General features: G+C 36.9%; 1 protein-coding gene across 1 annotated transcript in view; it reads left to right on the top strand.

The window, feature by feature from the left end:
* DNAH7 (dynein axonemal heavy chain 7) overlaps window positions 1-12,390 on the top strand; it is a 265,071-nt gene that overhangs the window by 238,423 nt on the left and 14,258 nt on the right. The window contains 2 exon segments of the mRNA XM_021075816.1: window positions 2,251-2,403; window positions 3,793-3,970. Coding sequence (XP_020931475.1) covers window positions 2,251-2,403; window positions 3,793-3,970 — 331 coding nt within the window.

Genomic DNA, 12,390 nt, shown 5'->3' with positions numbered 1-12,390 from the left:
AGAGGGTCTGGCCAGCACAAAGGCCCTGAGAAACCCAGTTTGGTATGACCTGGAAGCACGATCTGGAAGGCTGGTTTGGCTGAAACGCAGTGAGCAGGAGTAAACAGTAGGATGGGGGGACAGGCTTTGTGATGGCCTGGTCAGCCAAGGATAGGATCTTCAATTTTACTCTGAAGTATAAAGCTAAAAGGAACCCTTCAGACGGTTTTAAGCAGTGAAGTGAAATGATCTATTTTACATTTTTCAGTTTGCTCTGACCACTGCAGAAAGTACTATAGGGAAACAAGAACACAGGCAGAGTCAAGCTACAGGATTAAAGTAATACAACTGAGCGAGTTTCTTGTCATAGTGTTGGAGGTGGAGAAAAGTGGTTGGGTGTGAGTTATTATTGAGAGGGGGAATCCCCCAGGCCAGCTGTAGTATAATCCAGCCAGGCCGTTTGGCTAAGAAACAGTCAGTGTCATGGGTTTCTCCTTAACCTAGTTCTTCCTATGTCCTTGGAAGATGAAGGCCTGGCTTCCTGTGTTCCAGGAGATAAAAGGGGAATGAGGCCTCAGGGGACTCAGCATCTGAAACCCATGCGTTCAGTGAATTCCCAGCCTCAGTGTGGGAATTCTGACCCAACTGAGCCTGCATTTTCCCACTGCAGGGATTTTTTCATTTTCCTTTCCAGGTTTCGTTCAAGGTAGATGATGTGTAGTTTTGTGGGAGAAGACCTAGGATTCTGTTTTCTAAGCCAGGTTTCATCACTCTTTTTCATTTAGCACCACCTCCTCTCCTCCCTTTCAGCTAGAGCCAGCCACCAATGCCAAATATTGTTGAGTTTCCTGTAGTGTATATCTGGTCGATTCCCCTCTACCAGTTTAGGATCTGGTTTCTCCCGACTCCACTAACTACAAGTCAGCCACCAGTTGTCCATATGCTTTCTAGCTCCCAAATTGCCTTGCCTTTTCCTACCTTTTTTCTGCATTTGTGGGCTTATGCTTATATATACATACATGCATACACACATACACATATATGCATTTTTAGGACCACACCCATGGCATATGGAGGTTCCCAGGCTAGGGGTTGAATCAGAGCTACAGCTGCTGGCCTAAGCTGCGTCTGCAACCTACACCACAGCTCGCTGCAGCACTGGCTCCTTAACCCACTCAATGAGGCCAGGGATGGAACCTACAACCTCATGATTCCTAGTGTCAGATTCATTTCCACTGTGCTGCAAGGAACTCCCTGGGCTTATGCTTTTAAAAAATAAATTCCTTTATTGTTTCAATGGTTTTGGGGAAGGAGGCAAATGAAATGTGGGTGTTTAATCCATTTCATTTACTCTAAAATCGTCTCCATGTTAGTTGGAAGGATATTGTCAACTATGGAGAAAACAGAAATAATGATGGCAACCCGCCCTGCAAGATCAAATAGGAATTTGCAAGGACATCAAAGTTTTACCATCTCTACATCAGGCATTTAAAATGGAATAAAATCAATTGGATTTCACAATTGCAATCCAGGATATTTTAACTTTTCAAGGCATTTCACATCATTTTCCTCATTTTATATTTGTCACTATCCTTTTAGGAAGGCGAGTAGAGAAATATTAGTTATCCATTTAATAGATAAGTAAACTTTAAGTCAAAGTTAGGCTGTGATTTAACAGCTAATAAGTAGCCATGTATTGATTAAGAAAATCTCCCATAATAATAATAAGAAAAAAAAAATCTTCCAGGGTGGTGCAAAAGGGGGTCAAAAGATGCGAAATTTCAGTTACAAAATAAATAAGGCATGGAGATATATTGTGCAGCTTGCTGACTGTAGTTAATAATAGTGTATTGCACATTTGGAAGTTGCTAAGAGAGTATATCTTAAAAAATTCTTATCACAAGGATAAAGATTTTATAACCATATATGGTGATGGATTTTAACTAGACTTATTGTGGTAATCACTTCACAATATATGCAAATATCAAATCAATATGTTATATTAGACACCTAAAACTAATGCAATGCTGTATGTCGTTTATATTTCAATAAAAGAAATTTTCCTGTAAAATTTTATTAAATGAAAATTATTAATGTTTTTCTAAGGAATAATGCAAAGACTCCATGACTTACATGTGAGTAAAAGAAAATTTCTCTTTTTTTACTATATGACTCAACCGTAACTAATCACAATTGCAAACAAAGGATAATTATAAAATTATTCAAAATCTAGTATCCTATGGTGTTAAACAAGGGTTAAATGTGTTTCAGGGGCTTGTAGTGATGTCTACAGATCTTGAGGAAGTGGTTAGCAGCATTCTGAATGTCAAAATTCCAGGGATGTGGATGGGTAAATCATATCCAAGCCTTAAACCACTTGGGAGCTATGTGAATGATTTCCTTGCAAGATTAAGGTTTTTGCAGGTGAGTTCTTCCAAATAATCATTTATTAATTTTCTTCTGATTTTGTTATCTTCACCAGGATGTCTAATGTAATGAGCGTTGCTCTGTAGTTTTTCTGTGCATTCCAGGCACAAATGACCAGTACTTCATATCTGCACAGAGTTTATGCAACTTTTATATTGAGCTGTCAAAATCCGAGTATTGGAAGGATAATCTCTGAAAGCATCTTTAGGAGCAGGTGTTCATATCCAGTGAAGTTTCACATGCAAGTCAATGACATTCGAAGAAAGAAAACAACTGGCGGTGTTGATTTTTCCATTAAATATTAAAATAGATCTTTACAGTAGAGCATCTTAGAAAGCCAGACAAGCTACTAGCATGGAGCATTGTTTCTTCCTTGTCCAGCACTCTTGCAGGTCATGAAATCACTAGATTACTGTTTCAGCCCAAGACAGTAATAACCTCAATAGCTAATTATCTTGGAAATGTTGAGAGGGCAGAAGTCTACCTCCTGATTAGCTGGCAATATCAGTGCTTAACTATGTTCTATTTAACAATTATATTCATTAGACATATTAATTTCCTAGCTACTGTACATAATGCATCAAAAATTGCCTGTGAGGAAATTTCTACAGGGGTAAAATGACTAAGCTTCCCTTCCTTAAATCAGGGCTCCTTTGGCCCTAAATTTGGTACTAAATTAAAACTGCTCTTAAAAAATGACTCTGCCTTGGACTCTTCTAGGGGAAAGTAATTCAAATTCATTTCTTCAGACTAACTTACATAATTTACTATTCAGTTAGAGTCATTACACAACTACTTATATGAACAGAATATCCAGGTCTTGGTATTTATAAAGGCTTTATAAGCTTTATAAACCCTCACTACCCTGTTTCTTCTGGGAGTTCCTTGTACAATACACTATTTTTGTATGTTGGAGTTCACTGTATTTTGGTGAAGTAGGAGGGAAAACTTCTGAAGGAATATTCTACTAATAACCAGAGAGGAAAAAAGTGAGAAAACATTACCATCCGACAAGACCTGGTAGGGGTATCTTCTTTTATTCAACTAAACAACATGGTATAGCGTGTAATAATGTATGTTAGATATTCACTATTGTATGGAGCTTTTCTGAAGGAGTCAGTGGGCAGATACATTTGTATCTACATTCACACACATGATGATACCCAAGTTGGTGCAATGGATATGAAATTGAAGTCAGAACAAATGCTGAATATACTACTTACTTTTCAAACTTCGAGAGTATGGCTTTTTATTCCTCCAAGTGTTAGCTTGTTAATTCGCTTACCTAGAAGATAATAGCAGCAGTGTTTGGGACACATTTTATTAAGTGTTTCTTTCAAAGTTAAAAGGCTCTATTATCAGGACACTTGTGCTTTGACACCATAGCAATGGTACGAGGTCGGCCCTCCTCCAGTCTTCTGGCTTTCTGGCTTCTTCTTCACACAAGCCTTCCTGACTGGTGCCCAGCAGAACTACGCCAGGAAATACACCATCCCCATTGATCTCCTTGGATTTGACTACGAAGTGATGGAAGACAAAGAATACAAGCATGCTCCGGAAGATGGTGAGTTGTGGTGATGGAGTGTGTGGGCTTGTATCTTGCACTGAACAAAAACATAATATTCTTGCTCATTTTTCTCAGCTGTTGAAAAATTTAATCATTATGTATGTAACTTACCCTCAAATAGTTGAGAGGAAAAAAATTATGAACAGAGTGAAAAGAGAGAGAGAGAGCAAGAGTAGGAAAAGTACAAAACAAGTTGAGATAACATGAATCTGAATAAGGAGTACATAGCCCTTTGTTTTAGTTTTGCAAAATTTTCTAAGTTGGAAGTTATTTCATAAAAAAGTTTTGAAGACGATAATCATGAAATTAACGCACATGGGATAATCAACCATGATCATATGGTGATCTTAGGGAATGAAGGTGGAACAACATTAAAAAGATTTTCTTGGTCCCTCAAAGAGGGACATTTGTATTTGTAGACTCCAAAAATATGTGTTATTTCCTATTACATACATCCTTCCAAAATGTACTATAACTGATAGCTAATATGAGCATTTGTTTTGTGATTGAAAAACTGTAAGGAAATTTATCTTTTTTATTTTTTGGCTGCAACCACAGCATGTAGAAGTTCCTGGGCCAAGGATTGAACCTGCACTGCAGTTGTGACCTGTGCCACAGCTGTGGCAATGCCGGATCCTTAATCTGCTATGCCACAGGGGAACTTCCTTAATCAACTGGACTATATCTTTAACACTCAGTGGCCATCCAAATGCTTTATTTCAAATTTAATGGACAAGGCCACAATTTTTTAGAAGTAGTATTTTTAAAATCCTAATTTCACCAAAATGGTGTTATCTTTAAATGGCAATCTCTAAATGACCATTAATGTGTCCTGCTTTGACTAATATGTCAAAGGCCCTTCTGCTTCTTATTCATCCCCGAGTAATGACTTCATTGGCTCACTCTGTTAGACACTGAGGGGTCTCAGCAGTGAACAGTTTAGACAGGATCTTGACCCTCAACTAACCTACATTCTTGTGGAAGATACTAACAAATACATTTTCAGAACAGTTGAGATAATCACATTAGAGTGCCAAGTGGTTTTACTTCACATTGACTGTCACAAATCTCAAGAAGGGTTGTAACACTGTGAGGCAATCCTACTGCTATTCCCTGGGAGAATTACTTTCCCACTCTCACATGTCTTTTTCAGTGAAAGTTTTGTCCAGATATATGCCTAGGAGTGTGATTGATGGATCATATGGTAGTTCTGTATTTCATTTTCTGAGGCACCTCTGTACTGTTTTCCATAGTGATTGTACCAATTTACATTCCCACCAACAGTGTAGGAAGGTTCCCTGATCTCTACGCCCTCTCCGGCATTTGTTATTTGTAGACACACTAATGATGGCTATTCCGACTGGTGTGAAGTGGTACCTCATTGCAGATTTGCATTTCTCTAATAATTAGTGATGTTGAGAATTTTTTACATGTGCCTATTGGCCATTTGTATGTCTTCTTTGGAGAAAAATTGATTCAGGTCTTCTGCCCATTTTTCTTTCTTTTTTTTTATTTTATTTTATTATTTTTGTCTTTTTGCCATTTCTTGGGCCGCTCTCGCGGCATATGGGAGGTTCCCAGGCTAGGGGTCTAATCAGAGCTGTAGCCACCGGCCTACGCCAGAGCCACAGCAACGTGGGATCCAAGCCTTGTCTGCGACCTACACCATAGCTCACGGCAACGCTGGATTGTTAACCCACTGAGCAAGGGCAGGGATCGAACCCACAACCTCATGGTTCCTAGTCGGATTCGTTAACCACTGCGCCACGACAGGAACTCCCCTTCCCATTTTTCAATTGGGTTGTTTGGGGGGTTTTTTTGCTGTTGAGTTATATGAGTTGATGGTCTATTATAGAGATTAAGCCCTTGTCAGTTGAATCATTTGAAACAATTTTCTCCCATTCAATAGGTTGTCTTTTTTTTTTTTTTATGGCTTGCCATTTTGATTAGGTCCCATTGGTTTATTTTTGTTTTTATTTATATTGCTTTGGGAGGATGACCTAAGAAAACATTTGCACTGTTGATGTCAGAGAATGTTTTGCCTATGTTCTTTTCTAGGAGTTTTATGGTGTCTTGTCTTATGGGTAAGTCTTTAAGCCACTTTGAGTTTATTTTTGTGCATGGTGTCAGGGTATGTTCTAGTTTCATTGATTTACATGCAGCTGTCTACTTTTCCCAGAACCACTTGCTGAAGAGACTTTTTCCCATTTTATATTTTTTGCCTCCTTTGTTGAAGATTAATTGACCATAGGTGTCTGGGTTTATTCTGTGTTCTCTACACTGTTCCATTGGTCTGTATGTCTGTTTTTCTACCAGTATCATACTGTCTTGATGACTATATCCTTGTAATATTTTCTGAAGTATAGGAGAGTTATTTCTCTGGCTTGGTTTTTGTTCCTCAGGATTGCTTCAGCAATTCTGGGCCTTTTATGTTTCCATATAGATTTTTGGATTATTTGTTCTAGTTCTGTAAAGAATGTCATGGGTAATTTGAAATGGATTGCATTGAATCTGTAGATTGCTTTGGGTAGTATGGCCATCTTAATGATATTAATTCTTCCACCCAAGGAGCATGGACTATCTTTCCATTTCTTTGAATCCTCCTTAATTTCCTTGATTAATGTTTTATTGTTTTCTGCATATGTCTTTCACCTCCTTGGTCATGTTTATTCCTAGGTATTTAATTTTGGGGGGTGTGATTTTGAAAGGTATTGTGTTTTTATATTCCGTTTCTAATATTTCATTGTTAGTATGCAGAAATGCAATGTTAATTTATATTTACATTATAAATAATGTAACATATACATTATATTTCTGTAATGTAATTTCCGAATGTTAATCTTATATCCTGCTACTTTGCTGAATTCATTGATCAGTTTCAGTAGTTTTTGTGTGGAATCCTTAGGGGTTTCTATATATAGTATTGTGTCATCTGTACAGCGTGACAGTTGTACTTCCTCTCTTCCAATTTGGATACCTTTTATTTCTTTTGTTTGTCTGCTGTGGCTGGGACTTCCAATACTATATTGAATAAAAATGGTTAGAATGGTCATTCTTGGCTTGTTCCAGATTTTAGTGGGAAGGCATTCAGCTTTTCTCCATTAAGTATTTTTTATTATAGCAGCTTTTTATTACTCAATTACATTTATAGTTGTACAACGATCATTACAACCAAATTTTATAGTATTTCTAACCTAAACCACTAGCACATTCCCACACCCCTAAACCTGTCTCATTTGGAAACCACAAGTTTTTCAAAGTCTGTGAATCAGTATCTGTTCTGCAAAGAAGTTCATTGTGTCGGTTTTTTTAAAAAATTCCTCATGTAAGTGATAGCATTTGATGTTGGTGTCTCACTGTCTGGCTGACTTCACTTAGCATGATAATTTCTAGGTCCAGCCATGTTGCTGCCAGTGCCATTATTTCTTTCCTTTTAATGGCTGGGTAATATTCCATTGTGTATATGTACCACATCTTCTTTATCCACTCTTCTGTCTATGGACATTTAGGTTGTTTCCATGTCTTGGCTATTGTATATAGTGCTGCAGTGAACATTGGAGTACATGTATCTTTCTGAGTCGTGGTTTTCTCTGGATAGATGCCCCGGAGAGGGATTGCTGGATCAAATGGTAATTCCATGTTTAGTTTTCTGAGGAATCTGCATGCTGTTTTCCACGGTGGTTGCACCAATTTACATTCCCACCAACAATGCAATAGGGTTCCCTTTTCTCTACACCCTCTCCAGCATTACTTGCTTGTAGACTTTTTGATGATGGCCATTCTGGCCAGTGTAAAGTGGTACCTCATAGTGGTATTGACTTCCATTTCTCTAATGATTAGTGATGTTGAACATCTTTTCATGTGTTTTTTGGCCATCTTCTTTGGAGGATTGTCTGTTTAGATTTTCTGTCCATTTTTTGATGGGATTGTTTGTTTTTTTGGTATTGAGCTGCAAAAGGTGTTTATAAATTTTGGAGATTAATCCCTTGTCATTCGCTTCATTTGCAAATATTTTCTCCATTTCATGGGTTGTCATTTCATTTTGTTTAGGGTTTCCTTGGCTGTACAGAGACTTATAAGTTTAATTAAGTCCCATTTGTTTATTTTTGTTCTTATTGTCATTATTCTAAGGGGTGGATCTGAGAAAACATTGTTGTGGTGTATGTAAGAGAGTGTTTGACCTATGTTTTCCTCTAAGAGTATTGTAGTATCTGGTCTTATATTTAGGTATTTAATCCATTTTGAGTTTATTTTTGTATTTGGTGTTAGGAAGTGTTCTGATTTCATGGAAAATGTGACTGTCCAGTTTTCCCAGCACCACTTACTGAAGGGGCTGTCTTTTCTCCATTGTATATTCTGGCCTTCTTTGTCATAGATTAGTCGACTGTAAAGTGCATGGGTATAATTCTGAGATTTCTATCCTGTTCCACTGATCTATTTCTGTCATTGTGCCAGTACCATATGGTTTTGATGACTGTAGTTTTGTAGTATAGTCTGAAATCAGGGAGCCTGATTCCTCCAGCTCCGCTTTTCTTTCTCGGGATGGCTTTGGCTATTCTGGTTCTTTTGTGCTTCCAAACAAACTAAAATATGTTGTTCTAGTGCTGGGAAAAAATGTCCTTGGTAACTTGATAGGGATTGCATTGAATTTGTAGGTTGTCTTGGTCACTGTAGATTGTCTATAGTCATTTTGACGATATCTGTTCTTCCAATCCAAGAACATGGTATGTTTTTCCATTTGTTTGTGTCATCTTTGCTTTCTTTCATCAGCGTCTTAGAGTTTTCAGAGTAAAGAACTTTTGTCTCTTCAGGTAGGTTTTTATTCCCAAGTATTTTATTCTTTTTGATGCAATGGTAAATGGGATTGTTTCCCTAATTTCACTTTCTGATCTTTCATTGTTAGTACATAGAAATGCAGTCAATTTCTGTGTATTCATTTTGTATCCTGCAACTTTGCCAAATTAATGGATGAGCTCTAACAGTTTTCTGGTAGAGTCTTTAGGATTCTCTAGGTATAGTATCATGTCATCTGCAAATGGTGAGAGTTTTACTTCTTCCTTTCCAATTTGGATTCCTTTTATTTCTTTTACTTCTCTGATTGCCATGGCAGGACCTCCAAATCTGTGTTGAATAGTAGTGGTAAAAGCAGACATCCTTGTCTTGTTCTTGATCTCAGCAGGAATTCTTTCAGCTTTTCACCATTGAGAATGATGCTAGCTCTGCGTTTGTCATATATGGCCTTTATTATGTTGAGGTAGGTTCCCTCTCTGCCCACTTTCTAAAGGGTTTTTATCAGAAATGGATGTTGGATTTTGTCAAAGGCTTTTTCTCATCTATTGAGAGGATAATATGGTCTTTATTCTTCAGTTTGTTAATGTGGTATATCACACTGATTGATTTGTGGATATGGAAGAACCCTTGCATCCCTGGGATAAATCCCTCTTGATCATGATTACAATTCTTTTAATGTATTTGTTGGATTTGGTTTGCTAGTATTTTGTTAAGGATTTTTGCATTTATGTTCATCATTGAAATTGGCCTGTAATTTTCTTTTATTGTGTTATCCTTGTCTGGTTTGGGTATCGGAGTGATGTTGTCCTCATAGAATGAGTTTTGGAGTGTTTCTTCCTCTGCAATTTTTTGGAATAGTTTCAGAAGGATAGGTGTTAGCGCTTCTCTAAATGTTTGATAGAATTCAACTCTGAAGCCATCTGGTCCTGGACTTTTGTTTGTTGAAGGTTTTTTAATCACAGTTTCAATTTCAGTTCTTGTAATTGGTCCGTTCATCTTTTCTATTTCATCTTGGTTTATTCTTAGAAGATTTTACTTTTCTAAGAATTTCTTCTAGGTTTTCCATTTTATTGGCATATAGTTGCATATAGTAGTCTCTTATGATCCTTTGTATTTCTGTGATGTCCGTTTTTGCTTCTCCTTTTTCATTTCTAGTTTTATTGATTTGAGTCCTCTCTCATTTTCTTAAGTCTGGCTAAGGGTTTATCAACTTTGTTGATCTTTTCAGAGAACCAGCTTTTTGTTTCATTGATCTTTTCTATGGTTTTCTTTGTTTCTATTTCATTGATTTCTGCCCTGATCTTTATGATTTCTTTCCTTCTACTAAGGTTAGGTTTTGTCTGTTCTCTCTCTGGATGCTTTAGATGTAAAGTTAAGCTGTTTATTTGAGCTTTTTCTTGTTTCCTGAGGTAGGCTTGTATTGCTATAAACTTCCCTCTTAGAACTGCTTTTGCTGAATCCCATAGGTTTTGGAGTGTCATATCTTTGTTGTCATTTGCTTCTAGGTATTTTTTAATTTCCTCTTTGATTTCTTCAGTGATCCATTGGTTGTTTAGTAACATGTTGTTGAGTCTCCAAGTGTTTGTGTTTTTTGCAATTTTTTTCTTGTTGTTGATTTCCAGTTGTATAGTGTTGTGGTCAGAGAAGATGCTTAATATGATTTGTTTTCTTAAAGTTACCAAGGCTTGATTTGTGGCCCAGAATGTGATCAGTCCTAGAGAATGTTCCATGTACACTTGAGAAGAATGTGTATTCTGCTGCTTTTGAATGGAATATCCTATAAATATCTATTAAGTCCATCTGGTCTAATGCTTCATTCAGGGCCTGTGTTTCCTTATTGATTTTCTGTCTGGATGAGCTGTCCATTGCTGTAAGTGCAGTGTGAAAGTCCCCCACTATTCTTGTGTTACTGTCAATTTCTCCTTTTAAGGTTGTTAGCAGTTGTCCTATGTATTGTGGTGATCGTATGTTGGGTGCATAGATATTTAAAATTGTTGTATCTTCTTCTTGGATTGATCCTTTGATCATTATGTAGTGTCCTTCCTTGTCTCCTATAATATTCTTCTTTTTAAGGTCTATTTTGTCGGATATGAGCATTGCTACTCTAGCTTTCTTTTGATTCCTGTTTGCATGGAATGTTTGTTCCATCCTCTCACTTTCAATTTGTGTGTGTCTTTAGAAGTGAAGTGGATCTCTTGAAGAAAGCATATATATGGATCTTGTTTTTGTATCCATTCAGCCAGTCTATATCTTTTGGTTGGGCCATTTAGTCCATTTATATTTAAGGTAATTATTGATAATTATGTTCTTATTGCCATTTTATTAACTGTTTTGGATTTGTTTTGGTTGCTCTTTTTTCTTCGCTTCGCTTGTTTTCTCCTTTTGAGGTTTGATGACTATCTTTAGTGGTATATTTGAGTTGATTTTTCTTATTTGTATGTGTATCAATTGTAGATTTGTGGTTTGCAGTTACCCTGAAGTTTTGATATAGGAGTCTATATATATATACGAGATTGTTTTAAGTTGTTGGTCTCTTAATTGCAGGTGCATCTCCAGTGTCCTGCATTTGTACCCTTCTCTTCTCATGATTTCTGATTTTGGTAGCATATTTGTACACGGATGATTTCCTGCCTTTACTGTATATATGCCTTTACTAGTGAGCCTTGTCATTTGTGGTATTTTTGTTTCTAGTTGTGGCCTTTTCTGCCTAAAGAAGTTCCTTTAGTATTTGTTGTAAGGCTGGTTTAGTGTTGCTGAATTCTCTCAGCTTTTGCTTATCTGTGAAGGTTTTTATATCTCTTTCAAATCTGAATGAGAGCCTTGCTGGGTAAAATAATCTTGGTTGGAGGTTTTTTCCTTTCATCACATTAAGTATATCATGCCACTCCCTTCTGGCCTGCAGAGTTTCTGCTGAAAAATCTGCTGATAACCTTATTGGGGTTCCCTTGTATGTTATTTGTTTCTTTTCCCTAGCTGCTTTCAAGATTTTCTCTTTGTCTTTAATTTGGTCAGTTTGATTAATATGTGTCTCGGGGTATTCCTCCTTGGGTTTATTTTATATGGTACTTGTTGCGCTCCCTGGATTTGAGTGAGTGGTTCCTTTCCCATGTTAGGGAAGTATTCGGCTATTATTTCTTTGAATATTTTTTCTGTCCCTTTCCCTCTCTCTTCTCCTTCTGGCACCCCTATAATATGGATATTGGTACATTTAACATTTTCCCAGAGTTCTCTGAGACTCTCTTCATTTGTTTTCAATCTGTTTTTTCTGTTCTGTATCAATGATTTCCATTACTCTGTCCTCCACCTTGCTTATTTGTTCTTCTGCCTCCTGTATTCTGCTGTTGGTTGCTTCTAATGAATTTTTTATTTCAGTTATTGTATTTTGCATCTCTGCTTGCTTAAGTTTTAAATCTTGTATTTCTTTTGTCAGTGTTTTCTCCAAATTATCAATCTTTGCCTCCAGTCTATTTCCAATGTCCAGCATCATCTTTACTGTCATCAGTATAAAGTCTTTTTCCTGGAGGCTTATAATCTCCTGATCACTTATCTGATTTTCTGGGGTTTTTTCTTTCTCCCTTATCTGAGTTATAGTTCTCTGTCTCTTCATTTTTATAGGTTTTTGGCAT

This window comes from Sus scrofa, chromosome 15 (genome assembly GCF_000003025.6).
Source record: "Sus scrofa isolate TJ Tabasco breed Duroc chromosome 15, Sscrofa11.1, whole genome shotgun sequence".
Lineage (NCBI taxonomy): Eukaryota > Metazoa > Chordata > Mammalia > Artiodactyla > Suidae > Sus > Sus scrofa.
Note: the sequence above shows the minus strand (reverse complement) of the source record. Positions and strands in the feature narration are given on the sequence as shown.